The sequence below is a fragment of the Eumetopias jubatus genome, unplaced genomic scaffold (genome assembly GCF_037043125.1).
Source record: "Eumetopias jubatus isolate StellerSeaLion01/CBP00866 unplaced genomic scaffold, mEumJub1_p1.0 scaffold_5, whole genome shotgun sequence".
In the NCBI taxonomy this organism is placed as follows: domain Eukaryota; kingdom Metazoa; phylum Chordata; class Mammalia; order Carnivora; family Otariidae; genus Eumetopias; species Eumetopias jubatus.
The window spans coordinates 125507977-125532142 of NW_028274811.1; the positions used below are offsets into that span (position 1 = coordinate 125507977).

At 42.0% G+C, this 24166-nt stretch overlaps 1 protein-coding gene across 1 annotated transcript in view; it reads right to left on the reverse strand.

The window, feature by feature from the left end:
- The window catches only part of SLC1A3 (solute carrier family 1 member 3), a 77104-nt gene extending 54161 nt beyond the window's left edge, over positions 1 to 22943 (reverse strand). The window contains exons 1-3 of the mRNA XM_028098100.2: positions 22853 to 22943; positions 20954 to 21233; positions 1635 to 1772 (exon numbers count right to left, since the gene is read on the reverse strand). Of these exons, the coding sequence (XP_027953901.1) occupies positions 1635 to 1772; positions 20954 to 21134 (319 nt within the window). The 5' untranslated portion in view covers positions 21135 to 21233; positions 22853 to 22943. The remainder of the gene's footprint in view (positions 1 to 1634; positions 1773 to 20953; positions 21234 to 22852) is intronic.
- Positions 22944 to 24166: the final 1223 nt, after the last annotated feature.

Here is a 24166-nt window from a genome sequence, read left to right on the forward strand (position 1 = left end):
AAACCCTGGTCTCACCCTTGAAGAGACAGTATAGAGGAATCCAGAACCCCTCAAGTTTGTGTCCAGGAAGACCGCAGTGACTCGTCAGACGCCAGCCAGTAGGACTGAGCAAGAGGGATGCCCTGCTCCACTAGATAAAATGACACATGTGAGTGTATTCCGTCCTCTTAGTGCTACTGCAAGAACTTGCTTCCCAGAAAAATGTTAATACGTGGATAAGAAAATGAGAATGTAAGCTCACATCAGCATTAATCTAGCTTCTCTGATAAGAGCTGGGGCTGCTATGGTTACCCCTGGTCAGCAATGGGCCAGGTCACTTCGGTGACAAGCACCCCCATCATCCTGCCTACATGATTATTTTATGGGCACTTTCTCCTCCAATGGGAGACTTGTGTACAGGCAATCACTTGTTTAAAGACCTGAACAATGGAAGCCAGTAGAGATCCGCGAGGCATTGGGAGAAAAGCTGACATAGTTCCTGTCCAAGGAAGGCTAGCCCTCCCAGGCATGTAGTAGTCAGAATCTTGCCCCATGACTTTTGAGTTGTGCTATGAAGTTCTTACTACACAGAGATCTTGAAAAGAGATTATAAATATCCTTGAGAACTCACTGGGAGGGGAAAAGATGCTCAGAGCCAGCTCACATAGAGGGGGAGTGATGTGCCCAAGGAGGGACAGTGAGCCAAGGGTGGAAAAGAGAACAGGTTCAGGAGTACCTGAGTTCTGGGCTTTAGCTACAAACCCAGAAACCATCCTGCTGGGACAGTGTCTATGGACATTCTTTCTTCATGTCAGAGATGTGCTGTGGGGAAAGAGAAGAGTGGGCAGGAAGGAATGGATAGTAACTTTTTTTTGCAACTTCTTGGCTCTGTTGGTATTCACCAGTACATGTACAAATGACTCCTGAAGCATTTCCCATGCAGGAGTCAATAGCTAGCTTACTGTCACAGAAAATAGCTCCTACCCTGAAGAGCTTCCACTCATTGAAAATCCAAGTGTCAACGGACAAAATATCCAGATGGGGAAATCTCCCGCCCCCTCCCCATTCTCCCACCAGCGTAAAAGGTAACAGGGGTGGGGGACAACTGGAGAAGGAAATGAAATCATGCGGGTTCACCAGGAAAAGATAAAGTGTTGGTAGCAGCAGAGTTGGTGCGTGTGTTGTGGGTATTACCTCTTGATGAGGCTTCCAAGAAGGCTCCCGCTCAAGTCCTGGTGGCTCTGAGAACAAGCATTCTTGCATCAATAGCTAATAGGCTGTCCAACCAGATGTTATCTGGGTGGGATAAGAGGGTGAGAAAACAGACCTGTTGTACGCTGTTGTCAACTATATCGCTGTGGTCAGAGAAGGCTGGTTGTGTAGTGTTTAGCAAGGTGCCTCTTTTGTAGTGAGGCAGACCAGATTACGTGGTTGTTCAAATCCGTTTCCTCTTGTGATTGGTAAAATACGAGAGTTACAATCATTCATGCATTACTAAAGCCTCCTTTCCATCATTTTGAAGGGACTTTTTTTTTTTTCTAGAACAGAGCATGCATCCAGCAGAAACCTAACGTGTTTGCTTTTCTAAGCGATCTTTTGCAATAAGCACACTTTAAAAAAAAAAAAAAGGAAGAAAACCATACTGCATAGGGTACCTGTGACAAGACTGGAGATGATAAGCGGTAACACCAGCATCTGTAACATCCTCATCAGAAGTTCCCCAGGAAAGGAGAAGTACTTGACTTCCCGGTAGCTCATTTTGTAGGGTCGGAGGGTAAATCCAAGGATTGTACCTGAAGGGGGGAGGAAACGGAGAAAAACTGAGTCTTTTTTAAAACTGAAGACATAGTCCTAGAGAAATGAGGAACTATTTAGCTGATGGTCACTGCTGTCAGACAAGAGTACATTTATTTAAGCAGCAAATATTTGTACAGCCTTAGGAGCAAGGGGTATTCCTGTCTCTTTGGTTGTAGTCTGGAAGGGTCTGGCTGAGTCCAGGGCTTTCAGCAGAACTTAGAGAAAAAATGTTATTGGCTTCAGCAAATGAAAAATTTCTTTGTCTAACTTGAATGCAGTAGAACCCATTTTGACATGGCTCAGTACAGAGTTACAAAGATAGGGGCATAACTAGGAGACAAATCATATATATCCATGAACAAGGCAATATAGGAAAAAAAAAACCCATAATGAATTTCCTTTGTAACAACAGATGTTAGGACTGCTAGCATAACCACTTATAAAGGGTAGTGTAATTTTATTTTTTTCCAATTAAAAAAATTCCTCTTGTTCACATTGTTAATCCATTTTCATCATCTCCCTGTCTGCACACCATGCTTTCTGTCTACATGGTCTTGGTATTACCTTGGCAACTGTATTGTACAGACTTGTTAGTTGCTGGCAAAAGAAGACTCCAAAATGAGCAGAGACTTTTTTCCAAAATTTTTCCCTGAAAACTTAGGGGGGAGTAAGAGAAAGAGAAGGCAATTTTCCCCTTAATTTTCCTTCTGCTCCTGGAACTTTAAAATATATTTAAAAAATAAGTTTATCTGTAAATTAAATTATGCACGATAGCTTTTGAAGTGTTCAGAAATCAACAAACACATTGAATAAATTTACTCCCTCCCCCTTCCCTAATTTACTTTCATTGCCCAAGAAAATGTACTTATTCCAGTATTGTAAATATTTTCTAAATTTCTGTCCTGCTGTTACTAAAACATGTGAGCTACAGAGAAATATTGAGTTACCTAGAAGCTAGAGGTTGGGGAAGGGGGAGAGAATACTGGGTAGACATAAGTTTTTCCAAAGGAAGCAAGCAGTTCTTTAAGGAAACTGAATCATCCTAACTTCTTATGAAATGGGCTTCTTCTCTTAGGAAATGAGGCACAAAGTTCATTTCAGCTGTCACAGCAACTCCAATTTCATTTCTTGGGTCTCAGCAACCATGAAGTATCCATTCTTTGATTATATACTGTGATGTTCCAAGGAGGAGTCTGAGTCTATGTGGCTAGAAAATCTGGCTGATCCAGTTTTCAGGGCCTTTGGGAAAATATTTATCGCGTTTTCCCAATGCAACAATAATATGTTCAAGAGAGAAAAGGGGATTTGGAAAACACAGAAAAGAGAGGCAAAAGCCTGCCTCTATTGGTTCTACCACTTAAACAGCAAATAGCTAATGCTCACTGAGCTCCTGCCATACGCCAAGCATTGTCAGTGTTTTACTTGTGTTGGTATGTATACTTAATCCTCACAAAAACCCTCCGGAGGTAGGTATTATTTTATCGTCAAAGCACTGATGGAGAAATCTAATCACAGTGAACTTCGAACTTGCCAGATTCCAATAGCTATTCAATACCAAAGTCAAAAAGCGACTCAAGTGACGGAGCTGGGATTTAAACCCAGGCATTTGGACTCGGAGCTCACATTTCTGACCACCTCCCAGACTACCTACCTCTCCAGCAGAGCTTAACAACCACTGTCAGGGCTTCTGTGAGTTTCTTTTCAGAATGTTCTCATACAGAGCTAAATATATGGAAATCACACAGAATATACTTTTCAGATACAGTCACCATAAGCATCCCTTTTAGCCTCATGATATCAGATCCAATGATTGTACCAAATTTACTTAATACTTCCTTTGTTGTTGAGCAGTTAGGTTGGTTAGCATTTTTCCACTTTTATGAAGAACACCATGATGGATGTATGAAAGCTGTTTTAGAACTAGGAATATTTTTTTAGTGCAGTTTAGAGAAAGGAAACCTGTGCATTGAAAACTATGATGACCTTGATTGATGTTATCAAATTGTTTTCCCAGTGGGGTGGCCCCTCAGTTCAATGCTTTGTTAGTGAATGAGAAGGCTGTAGTATTATCTCTATTGCTAGGAGCTGAGAGAATTATCATAAAAAATTGTTAAACAAAATTTGTGAATGTGATGAGTAAATAGTACATGTTTCTTATTTCCTTTCAATTTACTTAACATCTAATGAGGTCAACCATTTCTCCTAATTGTGTATTCTCTAAGCATTTACTAAATCCTAATAGTTGAAGAGTTTATATGTGTATATGTGTGTATTTGGTTATAAATTCTTTGCATAATAAAGATAACTACCCTTTGCCTATGTGTAAAATATTTGCTCTGTTTTTCTAATTGCTGGCCATATATTATTACTCTAAAATACACAGGTATTTTGCATTTTTATAAAATAAAGTCTGCACACCTTTTTTATTAGGAGATTTCTTCAAGAGTTATATACTTTAATCTCCCTCCTTCTTCCCAAGTTAGATAAATCTTTAATTCATTTTTCCTTCTTTGATTGTTTGCTTGCTTTGTTTTAAAATATTGAAGCTTTAATCTTCCTGGAACTTCATTTGGGGTAAGGCATTTAATTCTAACTTTCAGTGTGCATTATTGCACACCGCATCATCAACAGCACATAGGAATTCTAAAAGGCACTGATAACATCTAGTTTTTTCCTGCCTACTTAAATAAAGACCAAGTCACACTGAAATAACTGCTTCATCTTATAAGTAAGTAAATAAGTAAGTATTCATAAACCTTACTTTACTTCCAATTAAACATAATTTTACTGGAATTGATTGTTTTCTGATCTTTATTTAAATGCATTTAAACACTTGTCATTCAATTATAACATAAAATGTGCACAATAGACACAAGAAACTCATTTTGGTCACCTGGGATTTGACCATATCAAGATATTAGGAATTTTAGATATCTAATAACCAAATAACAATTTAAGACCAGGCTTGGTTTTACAAGTTCATTTCTAAGTTGGCTGTTTCATTAGAAATGTATTTACTCAAATATAACACTGTTTCCAAGGATGGGTAGGATCCTGGCTAGTCCAGAAGGTATTTGTTAGTTAAATTATTTAAGTTGGTTAAGAAATTTAAATTATTTAAGTTATCATTTAGAATGATACAGGTCCTAGGAGGAAGAGACAAGCCAATATTGATGAAGGAAGGGGATTAATCTTTCTAAATACTAGGTGCATTAGATCCCGTTTCCCAAAGTCTAACCTTCGCCAACACTGATTGTATTCTTCTCTCTACAGCCATAGCAGCCGTAGCCAGACTCTCTCTCTCTCTCTGGGAGCTCTATGTACTTTCTCTCCTCTCCCCCCATCAAATCCCACATTTATCCAGTGCCACCAATTTTCATTTAGGTGCTAGGAGGGGAAGTAGGCCAGCTCAGTGAGTGAGTCCTGGGCAGTGATGAATGATGTCTCTTAACTCCAGTCCACCAGGTAGATGTCTACCAGAGCAGCAGAAAAACAGCCAGGGGGCAGAGTCTCAAGAGGTGATATTTTTCTTCTGTTTTTCCAGTCAACAAGCTTCTTGCTTGGAAGCATAGTCCTGGCATCAGCTACTCTAGAATGTCTCAGTTTCTTTACATTCTCCAATATGGAACCTCCGTTTTCTTAAAGCTCTTCTTTATAGTTGGGACAGCAGATAGGAGTCACCATTTATTTCTTCATAAGGGATAGTTTCAGGTCAAAAGCTTTGAAGAGAAGAGTTGTTTAGAGGGATAGCACATTGCAAATACTCTTTGAATCAGTTTTGCCCCTGACTAAGCTTTGATCTGTTTACTCTCTCTGAGTTTACCAAGTGAGCCATTTCTACTCCTAGGAAAGAGGAGATTACGTTGGGAAGGGGAATATTTATTGAGCCCTTAATGGGCTCAATGGTGGCCTGATCCTCATCACAACTTTATGAGGTAGATACTATCACGTCTATTTAAAAAAATGAATACACTGATTGATGCTCAGAAGCTAGTTAACTTGCTAGTGAATTAGTAAGGGCTTGACTCAGGAATTTTAAAGAAAACCCAGAGCTCTTTCTACTACACTCTAATGCCTCTCAAACACAGACCTATCCTTGTAGCCAGGGCCTGAGGACAGTTCTCAAATCAACCTGGCTCCTGGGTCTTTAGCATTCCTACTTCCTGAACTCTGGAAGCACTTGAGTAATAATCTTGGATCTGCTAGCGATGTCTCAGAGGCACCCAGTCCATGCTGAAACCCATAGTAGGTCCCAATATGGTTATCATAGTACTAGATCACTGTTTAAAATGAATCCACCAAATCCCTTTTGGTGGAATGATTTAACTCAACTTACATAAAACTTATTAATTAAAATAGCTTGCCTCTTCACCCCACTTCATACATCGTAATCCTTGGAAACCATCAGTAACAAAGCTGGAAAGGACATGAAGTGAAAACATGTTTCAGGCTCCCATGTTTAATGACAATAGCTTGCAGTCATCGAGTACATGCAAGATGCTGAGCCCTCACGAGCACATTGCAGAACCACAGAGGCCAGGAACAGTATTACCTACACCTCACAGATGAAGAACTGGAGTCATCGAGAGGGTAGGTGAATTGCCAAAACCTCACAGCCAGTACAGGTTGGGGCCACGGTCAATGCAGAGAGGGGTCAAGCTTCTTCCCCAATGCCAGGGGAATGGCTGAGGTGGGCTTCACACCCAGGCTCTCCAGCTCCAGAGCCTGGACCCTCACCTACTCTGCTGTACTCCTGGCCTCTCAACAGTCATGGTACTAATTTAAAGAGCCTAAGTTTAGGACGCAAGTTTATTTCACCTACCTTTTTGTTCCATTTCGAATTAGTTTAACTAACATAGAGCCTGAGGTGGGCAAAGATTTTGTTGGTGTTACTTAATGAAGTCAACATCCAGCTTTTTTCACTTCATTTGTTGAATGAATAAACAAAAGACTTTTTTTTTTTTTTTTTTTGGCTTTTGCTCTGCCAGGCAGCATTAGAGGTGAGGCCAGGGTGGTAAGGTCAGCCGGCTGTCAAATCAAGAGGAGCAAGGGCTCTGAATGCGAAGACTGCTTTTTTGGGGTAAGCAGTTCAGGTTTCTGATTATGCAGCCCAGCGATGAAACGAGTCTTCCCTGAAACATCCTCACATCCTGACGCACAGATTTCTCAGAGGCCTCTACTCTCTGCCCTTCCGACCAGTTAGAGGCAACAGGGCGGGGGGCTGGCCTTCTTCAGTGTGCTAAAGCTGCTCCCTCACGGCCTCTGTACGTCCTTGAATTGCATTGACTGAGGTTCCCAGAGCTAATAAAAACCTTGATGGCCACCAGATCTTTAATGCAAGAGAACAGATCCTTTATTATTGATTACTCTGCAAAAACAACGATAAAAATCAAAATAACCTCCCCATGGGATTTGTTACAGCTGAAGTACACTTTGTAGTTTGGCGACATTATATAATACACGGATGTCACAGTTCAATTCGGATTGCTCATTCTCAGTCAACAGTCTTCTATCATTCCTGTTTTGGTATTTTACCGGATTTTTGGAATCTAGGAAATATCTTAACTGGAACGTTGGAGGTGATCAAAATGAACTGTGCTGGCTGAATTTGATAAACAAAGATGCATTTTTGTTTAAAGATGTTCTCCTAATACAAAGAGCTCAAGAAGTGAGTCCTTCAGGGGTTCACTGTTTCCCCTAGAGGGTCTATACCACAAACACTTCTTTGGAAGATTAAATATCACTTCGCTTTTCTAAACTAAGAGGCAATGTGCATACTAGAGCCTCAGAAAGAACACATCACCACAGGCTTCCTTTTGAAAGCCAGGCACGAATAGCAAGTTAAAAGCCAAAGACATCTTTTAAGAATTTGGCCCATATTTAATCTGATAAAATTAATGAAAATATTAAGAAGCCAGAAAATATGTAAGAGTAGAAAAATGAGGCATAATTGGAAGTAAAATTTGGACTGATGCAACTTTTAACTTTTGATAAACATTGGAGTTTGAAACAGTAAAATTTTACTCAAGTTCCCCCACCCTATCTCCAAACTGTCACGAACAGATTGGCAGACCAAAGCTTTCTAGAATTACTGCTCACCATACAAAATTCTCCAGGAAAAAGACAGGTTGCTCCCAAAGAGCTCAAATGCCCAAAGGGAATCTAAAAGTAATAGTGGCACCGATCTTGAAGATTTTTCATTTTGAGGCCACCCTATGAAAACTACCAAATGTCCACCCAGGATGAGCCAATGAGCTCTTCTAACATTGACCCTGCAAACCAGTCAGTGGACATTCAAACTCCTACCCAGAATAAGCTTGGCCTGCAGATCTTTAGCCAGAAAGGGTACCGATGCTGTTCACTCATATGCAAGATGGCACGAGGAAAATAATGATTTCAAAATTTCTGTTGATAGCACACACTGGTTTTATGTGACAAAATACTACTATTTCCCAGGTAGGATCTTTTCATTTATGTAGCAACAATAACAACAACAAAAGACCAGCACTACTTTGTCTCAAGGCTACAATGATCAATGTATGAGGCAACAAAAGCACAGGAATGAATCCACCACTTTTGCCACGTTCTATTGGTTGGAAGCAAGTCACGGGTCCCACCCACACACAAGTGAGCTGCCCTGGGCGGTTAGGGGCTGTCCAACGTGTAAACGTCTTTTGGCCTCTTTATCAAGGGCTTCTCCTGTGGTGTAAACACATGCATAGAGAAGATGCTCTATAGATGTTTGGTGAATGAATGACGTTGCGATTGTAGTCCTAGCCCTGCCTTTAACTCTTAATGTGATCTTTCTTAGGCCTCATTTTTTTTTTCTTCCTAATTTATAAAGGAAGAATGCTCCAAGACTCACACATCACCCTCCTTCTTGCCTGGGCCTATCGCATAGCCTTCCAACTGGTCTCCCTGCTTCTGCTTTGCTGTCCTACAGCCTCCCCCTGACATACTACCCAGAGGTATTTCCAAAACCCAAGCCAGAGAGCGTTGTTCCTCTCTGTCCCCTCATGGCTCCCTACATCACGTGGGGTAAAAGCCCAAAGCCTTGTGATGGCTGCCCCTGGCCTGCTTCCCCAGCTTCACCGTATTCAGAACTCACCCCCCACCCCTCCACCCACCCTGTTTCAACATTTGCCTCCTGGTTTTTGCTCCACCATCAGACATGATCCCGCTTTATGGGCCTGGTGCTGGCTCTGCTTCCTGCCTGGGACACTCTTCGCAGGGGTTCCCATGTTTACTTCCAGACTTCATTCCAATGTCAGCTTCTTATTGCAACCTACCCTGAACTTCCTTCTCCCTTGGCTGGCTTTGTTTCAGGAGTTCTTATCACTTTCCAAAACGCAATATAATTTTCTAATTTCGTGTGCTTGCTGTTTATTGTTGTCTCTGCCTCCTCAAATACATGCTCCAAGAGATCCAGATTTTTCTTTCCTGAGGTATTTGTTTTTGTTCTGATAAGCCCTTGAAACAGTGCCTGACACATAGTAGGTGCTCAGTGTACTGCTGAATGAATGAACAAGCAGCATGGCTTAGTTCTCTTTCAGATGATCCACACCCGGCAGGTCCTGGCCACCCCCCCTCTCCACCGTGCTGCACACTTTTACCGAATGGAGGAATTTGGAGGAATCGCTTTGCTCTGTGCTTCACAGTAAATCCCGTTTCCCACTGTGTTCTGTGAGCCCAGTGGGTAACCCTCAGGAACACCCCTTCCTCCAAACCGTAATTTCTCTCTCGTGATCTGTGAAACTGGGTCTCAACTGAACCTCGATTTCTCATACAGCTTAGGTTTTTAGATTCACAAACCAGGAGTGATAGCTCCTGATTCCTGTTTCTTCCACAAAGCTTGATTTTTTTTGAATATGAAGGAGAGCCAGTGTGAGGCTCTAGAAAGATCATGGACTGAGATTTCAGAGATGAGGTCTGGGTCTGACGTTGCCAGTAAATGATGCTGGTGGGTACTTGACTTAAAAGATTGAATCTTCATATCAAACATGCAGGATTTAATATTGCCCTCTTATAGAGGAGGAGACTGAACCCTTGAAAGAGGAAGCCTCTTGTTCTAGGAGACAGGGCCAGTGACTGATGTTGGCAGAATGGGGTTGCAAACTGAGGTCTGCCCATTTCCACAGTTTAGTTTTCAAATCATGTCATCTCTTTGGACCCTTTTTTTTTTTTTTGTGGTCCGCAACATGGGAGGGATAAATCAGAACAGGCAGTATCTAAAATCTTCTTGAACTTTAATATTCTCGGTGAAAGTTTCTGAGTTTAAAAGAACCATGTAAACTGAAAGCATTATAAATCTTAGCTGCTATATTATGAATGTATCTTGTTTCTTCTCATGAATTCTAAAGTCCTTGATAAGGTGTAGGAAAGCATTTTTTAACACGTCAAAAAATGCTTTGTCAACTTGGCCATTATAGTTATTATGACAGGTAGACAATAAATAATTATTTGAGAGATCAAATAGAAGTTTCTATTTTAGAACTGGGCTAGCGTGTAGCCCAAGCTGGAGAAGTCATAAGTCCGTCTCAAGCAAGCCTGATGAACCGGGGGGCATAAAGTTCCATTGGTTTATTTTTACAAGAAGGGCAAGGGTGTAATGGTGACTTTACCTGCTCAGGGTCTGCTGCTCCCTGTCTTTGGTTTCACCCCAAACTTCCAGGCATTTCCTGGAGAGAAGCTACTTTGTGGGAGGCAACCTTTCAACCCTCCCCCACTCCTCTGTTCCCACATCCTACAGAGATTTGGGCCCTGGCTTGGCTCATTCTTTTGTCCTTTGGTATTTCCTGTTGCTGGAGGTGGGAAATACCTGCTCCAGCCTTGTTCTACCAGTGGTGCCCAGGGGAAACCAGCCCTGGGTGACTGATGCAGACAAATCCACATGGCAAGCAACTCAGAGAAGACAAATCTATCAGAAGGACCCTAGGAGGGGCGCCTGGGTGGTTCAGTCGTTAAGTGTCTGCCTTAGGCTCAGGTTATGATCCCAGGGTCCTGGGATTGAGCCCCGCATCGAGTCCTGCATCGGGCTCCTTGCTCAGCGGGAAGCCTGCTTCTCCCTCTCCCACTCCTCCTGCTTGTGTTCCCTCTCTCACTGTGTCCCTGTCAAATAAATAAATAAAATCTTAAAAAAAAAGAACCCTAGGAGTTCTGAAAAGCCTGTGCTTTCTGCCTAAAACTGCACTAACATAGGCTATGTGAAGTGGCAATTAAATTTGCAAATAATCCTATAGGTCTTTCAAATGTCCAATCCATGGTCATTTAAAAAATATTCTATACTAAAATCATTAGCACCTGGTGCATTCCTTTCTGGTAAAAAATAAAATAGTGTTATGACTGAGTAGAAACTGTAAGTGCAGTGTCAATTCTGGGGATGTTTCCCACAGATACACTTTACCTGGGGGAAATAACTTTTGTACAGGATTATTCATTGTACCATTTAACAAATATATCTAAAAGTTGGAAATCATGTAAGTGCCCATTCATTGGGAATTGCTTAAATAGGTGATGGTACACCCATCTAATGCACCCCCAAGAGAGAAGGAGGAGGCTTTTTATGCGCGAATAAGGCACGATATCCAAGGTATATTGTACAGTTAAAAAAGTAAGATGTAAAGCAGGCTATATATATTATGCCAGCATTTGTATACAAAAGGCAAAAAAGGGATAGATACGTACTTATTTTTATACTCATAAAATAATTCTAAAGGCACACAAGAAACTGATAACAAAGTATTTATATCTTTTTGTACTTTTTTATTTTGGGCAATGTAAATGTATTTCATAAATAAAATAACAAAATAAATAAGCAAAAAAATTGGCTCACTTTTTTTTTCTTTTTTTTAATCTGACTGAATTCAGCATGCCTGGCTGGCTCAGTCCGAGAAGCATGTGACTCTTGATCTCTGGGTCATGAGTTTGAGCCCCATGTTGCGTGTAGAGATTAGTTAAATAAATAAAAACGAAACTTAAAAAAAAAAATCTGACTGAATTCCAATCTACGTTATTTCTGCTAGATGCTTGGATCTTTCTAAAAAGTCACTTTGGGTCTGGGTTAGTGTCTCCTCAATCTTGCTTTAATTTGTTTTAACAATGGGTTTACTTAATTTGGGCCATGGAGAGGAAAGTCACTATTTGTGCTCAGATTTCTAGTAAGTGGAGCACTTTCTGACCTAACAGTTCTCTTTTTTCTGGAGACAAGGAAGTGAATCTGAAAAAACTTTGAACTCAGTCATTATAGGATCGCGTCTGCTTCCACATTAGCCCTTGGAGTAACGAGTGCACCAAAGCTGCAAAGTCACCCTGTGAACCACTAGGCAAAGGTAATACACTCTTTGATCATCCATCATACTGAGCAAAGCAATGCAACGGCAGAACTGACAAGGCCCTGGGAAGTCTATGGAATCTCAGCTTCTTTATATGACTATTTCATTTGCCTTAAAAAAGCAAATAGAAGTCTATGGAATTTCAGCTTTTTTTTTTTTTTTAAGATTTTCCTTATTTATTTGTCAGCAAGAGAGAGAGTGAAGGAGAGAGCGAGCACAAGCAGGGGGAATGGCAGGCAGAGGGAGAAGCAGACCCTGCCGAGCAGGGAACCCGATGCGGGACTTGATCCCGGGACCCTGGGATCCTGACCTGAGTCCAAAGCAGATCCTTACCTGACTGAGCCACTGCGGCGTCCCTGGAATCTCAGCTTTTTTATATGGCTATTTCATTTGCCTTAAAAAAGCAAATCCAAGAGGACAAAAGTAAACAAATAAAAAAAGAAGAGAGCTCTGGTCATTGGCAGTCTGTTAAAAGACTCAGAATTTCCTTCTCTATTCATCATTCACATTCAACAACAAGTTGAAGGCAGCAGCAAGCACACGGATCCCTGGGGTTTTGCCTTACTTGCTTTAAAGATGAAATTTCCAGGGATGCAATGTGTCTAAAAGGATGAGAAGGGCAGCAATTGTCCATCTCTCATTAGGGACAGATGAGCTTCATCTTACAAGATTCTGAATAGAAAGTCTCTCGCTAATAGCCTATTGTTTTCTCTCTGGGAAGCAGAAGCGGGCTGTGACCTGGAATCATTGTTGGAGAACTGGAGAGTCTCTTTGGGTACAAGAAGAATGGAGGTGCCCTTTCTGGAGACAGAGACTCGGTCTTGAAATTCAAAACTTAAGAGTGCGTTTTAACTCACTGCTCCTATATTTACCTTTGAATCTTTGAGACAATACACAGCGTGAAAAAAAGAATGCCTTTCCCCCTCTTGTCTTAATTCATCCAGGGAATATCTTCCTTTATCTAGTGTGGGGGCTTTTATTCTTCTCTTTTTGGTTTCAAAACCACCCGAGGACCTCTCTTGACTGGGCACAGTGATGGAAATATTCTTGGGTTAGGGAGCAAGCGCTGGGCAACTTTGATAACCCTGAAGCTTGACCTAAAACTCTTCCTTTTTATATCGGCACACACATGGCTACACTTCAAGGCCTCAAGTGCTCTGTGTGTTTCCTCACCTCACAGCAATGATACAGCTCACCCAGCTACCAGACCAAATAGTTGATGAATGATAGCACCCCAGTGTTCCATAAATATCAAGCGCTCCAACACCTGGAATGCACAACTTGGACAAGACAGGGCTTAAATTCCAGTTGCCTTTTCCAGAAAATGTAGGCTCTTCCCTGCCTTCTTGGTTCTACAGCAAAAACAGAGACTCGCCACCTTTCTCCTCTGATTTATGAAGGATGGGCAGAAGACTGCAGGGCAGAGGAGCCTTCAGCAGAGGCCTGCCTCACCTGTGGGCTCCAACCTGGTTATCCCACCCAGAGTGCAGGAACATGATGGCCCTCAAGAATCTAGTGGGAGAGAAGGGGGCTGCTTGTGGATGGGAGAGACTGGCTAGAACCGGTCGGGAGATCAACGGTATGGAATAGAGGTCCCTGCAATTGTACAGCGTCAAGGAGTGGAAAGAAAACATGGCGTGTTTTACTCCATACATTCTGCTTTAGAGGAAGGCAGAGCAGACGTTAAATGATGGAATTTTGAAGTGGGAAGCAGACATTAGTCAAAACATGATTTGCTGACGAGGAAATCTGAGGCCCAGAGATTTGTCCTGAATCGTAAAGTGAGTGAGTTGATAGCAGAGCTGGGTCCGTAACCAGGACCTTTAGACTCTTAGTGCTTTCTCAGCTGTGTTCCGGACATGTGCAGATACTGCTCGGAAGGAGGACTGACTGGGCCCTGGACTCGCATTGCTAGAGAGTGCACTGGGCAAACGCTTTGTAAACTGGAGCACCGCAACAATGGAAGGTATTATTACTGCAGGTAATGGTTCCGAACACACCTGCTTATTTGATAACCTACTTAAAAGAGAAACAAATTTGAAGTGCCTGCTCAGTTTTCTCATTACCTGAACAAACAGGAAGAAAACAGCAAAGTAAAATCCAGAGATAATCTTCGAATGACATCAAGCCCTCTTACCCCATACCAACTCTCTTAGGAACCAGCAACACTCCTCCCAGGTTTCCAGAACCCCTCAACTAGCCCAACCCAACTCTGATAGGGATGGCAGGTAATGGGCAGTAGATCCCAAAACGCTGGAGCAAAGGGAGAAACCAGGGAGGTGGTGAACTAGCAGATTGGTCCCAAGTGGTAAGAACAAAAATGCACGGTTGAGTAGGTTAAAACATTTATTGAAAACATTTTCTCAGCAGCTCTCCTTGCCCGAGACATCTACTGTCAGGCACACCCTCCACTGAGCAGTCTGTCTTGTGGTAAGGGCTGGGCCCAGGGATTCCTTTCTGCTTGGGCTCAGGAGGCCAGGTGGGGGAGGGACAGATAATGACAGTATCCCTTACTCTAAGCCTTTCATCTCTGCCTCTCAAAGCGCTTTACAACCACCTAATCTCTTCCTACAAGTCTTCTTGGCTCTCTTCTCTAGCCGAGGAAGTAGAAGCCACTTCTCCTAGACCTCAACCGGGTGGTCATCTTCTCCCTTTCCTCGCACCCCTGGCTCTCAGGTCTCTAGCAGATAGCGTCATCAAATCAGTGTGTATTTGCACTTGGTGCCCCAGCAAAGACGCAAGTGGAAGATGAGGGGTGTACAGTTTCTGTGGATATTCTACCTGCCCAGCCCTTAAGGAAATTATTAAAGTTTACATGGTTGTATGTAGCGGAGCTGGGATATAAATCTTGGCAGAGAGGTGTTACAATTATTCTATTTTATACATGAAGGAACAGAGGCTCAGTTCCAGAAATGGGACAGAAACCTACAAGTGTCAGACTCCAGACTCCATAGCCCTGATCCACTCCCCTATACGGTCCTGGACTACATCCCCACGATAGGAGGCAGCTCCCTGGAATGCTTTTTCAAGAATGAAATTGAGGGCCAGGATCCAAGTGGGCTGTGAGCACATGTCAGGTAGTTATTATTGCTGTCCCTGACAATTTTTCTGTATTTCTGCTCCCTGGGGGAGAAGACAAAGCAGACGAAAATCACTAGTCCCTACACCCTACCTTTGTGTCCCTTCTCCCGAGCAGGGCATGGTGAATCCATGGCTTCTGAGCTCATAAGGCCTAGCCCCTTCCCTCCCAGCCCTCTGTCCCCAGGAGCCTCTGGGAGGAGCTGAGCTCTATAGCACCGGGGGAGGACCTACTCCAGAAGCCCCCTTTCCTCGTAGCTTCCTGAAGCTCCCTCTCTCTCTTCTCATTTCCAGGAAGTGTTGACGAAACCATAAATCCCAGCCCGGAAATCTTTCACCATTCTTTGGATTCCTGCTGTTCAACTGGGTGGAGATGCCTGTCTCCTGGTAAGCAGAGAGGCTACCTGCACGGGGGCCACATGGTGCCCGCACCGCTAACTCCAGCCGTCGGCCCCTTTGGTCCCATTACCAGTCACTTCAGTGTGGCAGCTGATGGTTAACCACATCACTAAACATGTTTGACTGAACTAACTGACTCAGCTAGAGAGTGTGTATGTGTGCAAGGCACAGAATACCACTACGGCCTCTCTGAGAGATACTCACTTTATTCATAGAGAAGGGCCCAGGAGTTAACAGTGTTCTGAGAAGATCTCACTTACACAGTAGCTTATGCAGGAGGACAACCCACTTCAATGATCATTATTCATTTAACCCTCAAAGACAGAACCTGTCCTGGTTCAGTCTCAACATCAAAATACCTTCAGAATCTCCCTGTATAGCGAGCTTCTTGCACTGTATCTCTGTTGTGGCATTTGCATCTCAAAATCAACACGTCCAAAAAACCGAAGTCCCCCCTCCCATTCTTGCCCCAATCTTCTTCCTGTATTCTACCCTTACTGGTAGCACCAGCACCTGCAGTCACCCAAGTCAGAAACCGGAGCAAAGGCCTGCAGTCCAGCTCTTCTGCTAATGCTCACAGGCAAGCAATGGTCGGGACGCAGGAGTGCCTCGGGTACTGAGGTCTCAATTTCACCCCTCCTTTCCGTCACTCCTGTCTTTGGGTCAGTGCACACCCTTAGCTAATCGATGTCATAAAACAAGAAGGGACATGTCCCGAGGGCAGGGACCAGCACTCAGAAGAGTGGATGAGTGTAAACATAGGGCCAGATTGGTGGATCTGAATTCCGGTGAATATGCATCAGCTGTGGGAGAAGTCTCTGAGCTGTTTCCTTATCTGTGAAATGACAATAAGGATACCTCCCTCCCTGGCTTGTTTTGAGAATTAAATAAAACTAATGTGTTAACAACATTTACAACAGTGTTTGGCACACAGTGTAAGTGTTTGCAATGTATATAATACGTGTAATGGGAGATGAGGGGACCGAGGCTCAGAGCAGTTAAATGCATCCTCTAGGATCATACAGCTATTAAATCATACAGTTGGCATATAAATCCATGTCTATCCTTCATCAAAAGCCACACTCTTTTTTTCCCCACGTGATACATCTAGGACCCACATTGTTTTTTTTTTTTTAGATTTTATTAATTTATTTGAACTAGAGAGAGGGTGAGAGAGAGCTCATGAGTTGGGGGACAGAGGGAGATGGAGAAGCAGGCTCTCTGCTGAGCAAGGAACCCAGTGCAGGGCTCGACCCCAGGACCCCGGGACCAGGACCCAAGCAGAAGGCAGACGCTTAACCGACTGAGCCACCCAGGTGCCCCCCAACCCCCACGGGTGTTAATAAGAAAGTAGAACCTCTAAAGTATCAACACAAAAATCATATATTATATAGAACAGTATGGATAATACGATCTCACTTAAAAAATGTTTAGAGATAATTTAAAAACTCCCTGTTACTGCCTCTGAACCTTGTCTATTCCTTTGTCATCTCATTTTATCCATCTCCCCTACTAAATGACCTGAGGGCAGAGACTCCCCATTGCATAGCACAGGCCAGATACCCAACATTCAGTATTTGTTAAATTGCTGAATAGCACTGAATCTTTAAACAAAACCACACATTTATTTAGCAAACAATAGATAATAGTGGATAATATGTGAATGTGCATTCAAACCATACAAAAACTTATTTAAAGGAAAGTAATATTCCTTCTCTTCTATTATTAGACACCCAGCTCCCATCCCAGAGGCAGCCACAATGACCAGTTTCTTATATATCCTTCAGAAATACTGCTGAATTGCATTGAATTATAGTACAATTTACATTCATTGCTGAAAAGTATTAGGGAATGATGGGAAATGCTTTATACACATTTAGCCAGTACGTTTTCTTTTCTGAAAAGTCACCAATTATTCTCAAACCCATATAAAGGACAACCCAAACATAAAAGGTATGTGTGTGTGTGTGTGTGTGTGTGTGTGTGTGTGTGTGTGTGTAGACAAACAGCAGAGAAAGGTGCTGGTTGCTGTGTTCAGGAATTCCCTCAAGTAAAACCACCCTCCAAGTCTACGCAATGCTATTTAGTTTCCTTCCCCTTGCAGCTGATCTTATGACCCATTTCTTCAAAAAATTTTTAGCCTGAGATTTCATTTTTATTGTGCTATTCGTTCCCTGGACACGGAAAGATGGGCATTCTGTGACTTGAACACAACAAAGGACTCTCCCTTTCTTTCAGCAAGGTGTCTGAGGTCACTCTCATCCCACTTACCACAGTTTGAAATGAGAAAGTGCCTCCTGGAGGGAGAAAGATAGTAACCACTCTCCTCAATGTGGTTTTTGTCAGACAGATGTCTGCAACAGCCCTGGGAGACACTTTATCTCATGCTTTAATAATGAACCCTCTTAAAGGGACTTAACACTTGGCAATGCATGCTCGTAGGTTGCTAATTTGCACCCATTACGTCGCTTTGTCAGAGCATGGCACATTCAGACTTTGACATGGCTTACAAAGGACATTAGACATTAGGTCTTTTTTTTATTAAAAGTGATTAAAACCTAAGAATTTGGTTCTTCTCACCTCCTCTTTGGAGAAAATAACTTTTCTTCTTCCTTACTAGCATCTTCCCAGTTTTTTCCTATGCTGCAGCAAACGGATTAGAGAGCTGAAGCCCAGACATGTTCTTATTATTCTTTTAGGGCTGATGTAGACATGGTACCCAGTGACAAGCTAAATGGTGCCTTTGTTTCCACTGGGCCCTCACTGGAAGACACACCAAGAGATAACTGAAGGATTCTTCCTTCTTTCCTTAGTCTGTTTGCTACTAAGTAGTCTATTTGCCTTTCCAAGTCTTCAGTGGAGACTCAGTGGTCTGACTGTCAATGAGCTCTTTTTATGTGTTTCTTTGTTAGTGCCTTCTTCTTGTAACTTCTACCTCTTCAGTTTCCATCAGTAAAGCCAACCATGAGGACATCCTGCCAAGTTATCTACCCCAGCTCAGCCAACTCATTGCAGTTCTCACAAATGTTAGGAAAGTCCTCACGGGGCTAGGAAATGATCCCAGAACTCATAGAGAAAATGGACTATTAAATCCTGGCATTATCTTCCTTCTAGTGGAGATTTGTCTTTGTAATCGCTTAGGAACTTGCTTCTCCATCAGTCTGCCTCCCATGTGTAGGTTTTATTACTTTCCATTCCTCTCTTCTTTAACTGAAACATTTCTGTTCTAGAAGTCGAACTCTTCTTGTGTTTAGAACACCATTTTGATTAAGTGTTTCTGCATCTTTTCCAAACATACTCCAGTATCACTGAGCTCTATTATTAAGGGTGTAAGATTGCTGAATAAATGAGTATTTGTTAAATAAATGAGAGGTTTGTGGCTTAATCATTTGTAGGAGAATTGTAAGTTTTCTGCTGATTTAACTGGGTAAGTCATATAGTAAAATGACAATGCGATGTGAATGCATCTAGCATTGTTTGCTAATTGGCCTCTACCAAGTCAGAGCAGCATTTCTCTTCCTGGCATTTCTCACAAGACACCAACTAGTTCACAGAGCAGGAAGGCGGGATGGCAAAGTGGTTAAGAGAATGGCCTCTGGCCTGGATAGCCTGAGTCTGACTTTCAGCTCTAGCATTTACTATCTGCATGACTCTGGGCAAGGTGCTTGATCTCTTCATGCTCAATATTCCCATCTATAAAATAAAGATCATACCAATCATACCTACCCACTCACTCATAGGCTTGTTTGAGGATTAAGTAAGCTAATAGAGGCAAAACACCTAGAAAGTAGTTGGAATAGTACTATATAAATGTTCACTATTATTATTTGGCAGCTACTGTTTGGCTTGATGACTGTCATTCAGGCATTTTACATGAACTTCCAAGACAATGACACAGCACTGAAATACTTCTCCCAGGAATGTATTTAAATCTGGGAATCTGGGGTGCCTGGGTGGCTCAGTCAGTTAAGCATCTGCCTTTGGCTTAGGTCACGATCCCAGGATCTTGGGATAGGGCCTTGAGTCTGGGCTCCCTGCTCAGTGGGGAGCCTGCTTCTCCCTCTGCTCCTCCCCCTGCTTGTGCTCTCTCTCTCTCAAATAAATAAATAAAATCTTTTAAAAACACAAAACCACAACAAACCTGGGAACCTACTAAAGAAAGCCATTGCTTCCCTGAGTCTATCAGGACCTTTTTTCTTTGAACATCTCTAAAATTAGTTGAACAGTCATTAATCACCAACAATTACTAACAGGAGCAAAAGATGTTGAAATGGAATATATCTAAATTCTTGTGACAAACTATTCTCCTGCTGTATTCCTATTTGTCTACAATTTAAGAATCCTATTTTTTTGGATCAAGTTCTAATTATATTTCCAAGCTACAAAACTTTATTTGTTTTTAGTGTCATTACCTCCTTATATTTGATGGAGATCTTGGCAAACTCCAAGGTATTAAATCTGTACACAAATGCCCCCTCCCCCTTTTGGGCCACATAGTAGAAATTTGAGTTAGGCAGTTTTTACAACATGGCCTTGGCTTATATGTTTACCAGCCTAAGGATATCTATACTGGTTCAGTCGAAGATTCCAAGTAAGTAGTTCCTTCAGCTCTATTTTAAAGTAGGATCAATGACACCCGTAAGTAATAAGCAGTAATTTTAGATATCAATAAATCAAACAAAAACAATGTTTTATTAGTACAGATTGCTGTTAACAATGCTACATTTGTAAGAGGCTGAAAAGTTTCAGAAAAGGGACAGCTATTTATGGCCAGAAATGAATGAAAAAGATCCGTGTCAACATTTTTCTCAATTTACTCTTTCTAGTCACTGGATAGGGGAGTGCAAACACATAAAAGATTCAGCCTCTCCCTCCAGGCATGATACTCAGCTTCAGGTCAGTTAGAAGATAATTACTATTAGGAACCTGTACCTCATTTTGGGTGTACTAATTGTATAAATTAGTTTTAAGTGAAAGTGACATCCTATAATGATTACATTTTGGCCAAATCTAGCAGGCATGCTTGTTTTTATTGTTATTTAACTGCTCAGGCCTAGTGATTAAATTATCACTCTTTCATCCTTACAGGAGATGGAAAAACATTTGATTTGTTTCTCTTCTCCACACAATCAATTGATTTGCATAATGCCTAATGATGCTTCTTTCAGATTCCCATGTGTTTACCATATATTGCTCCAAACATGCCAACAGACTGTCATTTAATGGGAGAAAAAAATCTTCCAGTTCAGATGAAAGCCTGGACAATTATTTTGAATACCTACAATCAGTCTATCTGATAATATGCTCAGGCAGCCAGATGCCCCAGAGAAACAAGATCCTTTTTTTTTGGTTGTTATCAAATGACTTACCCACAATGACTGCAGTGACAGTGAGCAGCACAAAAGCATTCCGAAATAGGTAACTTTTAACATCCTCCTTTGTGAGGTTCTGCACTTTCCTCTTGGCCAAGAGTGTGCGCTTACGAACTCCTCGCTGGAACCTCTCCATCCTGCCCCCCATCCTGGGCTCTTCTTCATTGCTTTTAGTCATATTTTACTTCTCTAGGAGAGGGAGAGTCTCTTCTTTGCACTTCGGTGTCTCGGAATCACCCCCGGAAAGCCAAGACCTCTTTGGTGTTGGAGAACACAACTAGAATGAGGAGAAAAGAGACGAGAGTTACAGCCTGCAGGGGTGAGAAATGAGAGCTGCCCCACAGCAGGGCAAGCTGTTGGCACACTGCATAATCTCAGCAGGAATCAAGGGCTAGCGAGCCGCGATGCCAGCTTTCAAGGCGGGGATGTGCATATTTTACTGGACCACGTGTGAGAGATGTGCCTAAATTCAGACTATACGAGTAATAAATAAAGAATATACCTGCAGAATTGTGTGTTCTATTTTAAAAAATTTGCCCTTCGCATTCCAAGGAGACTATAAAAGGGTTCATCAGAGCCCTGAGTGTGACTGAGCAGCCCCCACCCCCTCGTCTCCCCCCAACCTAGCCAAGTGCTTTTTGCACAATGTTCACCCTCAATAAATGTCTAATTGAATTGAATGCACAGGAAGCGCTCAATAATTACTTGATGGCTTATGTCGTGTACATGGTGAAGGCATAACCAGGTCGATAAAATGAATTAAGATATTGATATTTCACCATCAGAGCTTTCTGTTATATATAATAAAGTAACGATTTTCTTCATTAAGGAAAAAACATGATAATATCAGTTAACAAATATGGTCATGAAAAGAATATATGCACAGGACTTCGGAAATATATTTGACTATTTTACAGGGTCACTTTTTAATTTTCTTCTCCTGAGATAAGCAAAGATATCCAAGCCCATCTATACGTTATCTGAAATCGTAATTCATTTCCATTTTTATTACAAGTAGAAAGTAGTATCTGTCCTTGTGGCAATCATATCGGAGTTTTCTGAAGAAACCAACAGTGACTTCTGGGTATTTCAAAATTTGGGATTTCTAGAACAGAGGAGATGAATCCAATTTTCATTCCAAACATTACAGTGTGTGGTTTCTAGTTTCTTTAAAGTGCTCCTAGGTTATTCAAATATATCTAAGTCAATCTCTCCTGGGTGGAAATCAGTTGTTTTGAAGAAATCAAAGGATTCCTCCTGTTTTATAAGATTTGTGATCCATAATCTTTCCCGTGATCAATCCAAGTAGAAATCCGTGGTGCCTGTGGACGTGTGTATATGACAACGCAAGCAGCCAGCGCGGGCGGCTGTGGGGGAGGTCCCTGGGAAGCAAAAGACTCCTCCGAAGCTTTTGGCAAATCCAAGTGGGGAAAAAAAGACTCGTCTGAACAGTTTTGACCTTTAAATAAAATTGCAGGTTGGGGTCAGTGACAATACGACCCACAGCTTGCTTAAGACTTCACAGCAGATTACAAGTTTAGGGAGAAGGGAAGGAGGGGTGACACGAGAGACCAGATTTTTTTTTTTCTTTTCACTAATCTCTGGTTCCCTTTCCAGTCACTTTTTAAAACAGACCAGCTCAACCTTGATTCTTTTCTATCTCTGGAACCACAATCTACCCCCAATCCAGCCCAAATGACTCAACTCCAAATGAAGAGCGGACACGGCATAAATACACACCACGCGCTGGTTACATGAAATTACTAACGTGGACTTTATCTACCAAAATGGCTAGCTTTTTACTCTAGCTACTCCTCCGGGGGCGAAACAAAATACACTGGTGGAGAAGGGCAAGGAGGAGTGAAGCCCAGCAGGAATACAGGACATCAGACTTACCTTTTCCGATTTTGTAACGGGTGGCCGGAACCGCAGGCAATGACAAGGTGAATTCCGCCGCAGGTACCGCAGACTAACAAACGCCCGTGAGCAAGGCATGCACGCGCTCTCTGAAACTGCAAGTTACTATCAGGGCAACTTAAGAAAAGGGGAGGAGTCTGCGCCCGGGAAAGGGGGAGTGGGGAAAAATGAAAACACCACAGGGAAAGAGGGGGCAAACCCGAGGTTTCTGGAATATTGATTAATCTTGGCTCACCAGAAGCATGCTTGCTGGCTTTGTTTTGCTCCTTAGACCACTTTCACGCTTTGTCAGTTCACTTTCATTAGGAATGCAAAACCGGGACCAGGAAGAATTGCAAAATAAAGCTCACACACATACTCAGAAAGCTGGAAGTCTTGATTAGAACGTTTCAAAGAAGACTTTGCTAAGACTAAATTTAATTATCTCACACTATTGCAGGTTTCCTCCCCTGAAGGAAACACGAGAGTGTGCTCTTTTGCCTGGTTGTACAACTGTTATAAAGAGTCCCTCTTTTTAGAATTGGGGGAAATAACTGACATTTCTTGGGAAGACCCAGAATGCAACAAGTATGGAGAAAAAGAAATGCTTACTACAATTCTGCAAACTTGCCTAAAGTTACTCAAAACACAAGATGAGGCATGCCTCTGTGTTAGCAGTTTAACCTCTTATAACAAATCTAATTTAGCTCAAAGTGCCTGCATTACAAAGACTAAAAAGGTAAGAAACACACAGAGACCAGGATCTTTGCTGAGCTATAAAGTAGAAAGCATTTTAAGACCCAAGAGTGTAAATGCACACTTGAAGGTTTGTGATTTCAAAACATAAGTTGCTGTACAGGTAGATGTTTCCATTTTAAAGGATGCTAAATATCTCCCACCCCCCACAGTCCCCGCACCATTGTTTTTAGGAATTAGAAAATTCTCATTGCACTTTTAGCCCACTTTTCTTCGAAAGGAAAATAGATTGTGGAAATAGATTTTTAAAAAGGAAAAAAAAATTTTTAAGCCTGACTCAGCTCCGAAACTTAGAACTTGTTTAGCATGAAGAACAAAGTTTGAAACGAAAACCCATACCAAAAATTATAGCCAGAGTTCTGTGTTCCTGTCCGTTAAATCTTGTATTCTCCATGCAAAATCTGCTTAGTTCTTGGGTCTGTCATCAGACAGGAAGGTGTGTTTTTTCCCTCATTAGCAAACCCAGGGAGAGTCTAAAGACTTGTCTCCTGTCTCCTGCCTTCTTAACCGTTTTGTGTGTGCCCTTCCCAACTGGTTGGAAAGCAATGGCGAATCATG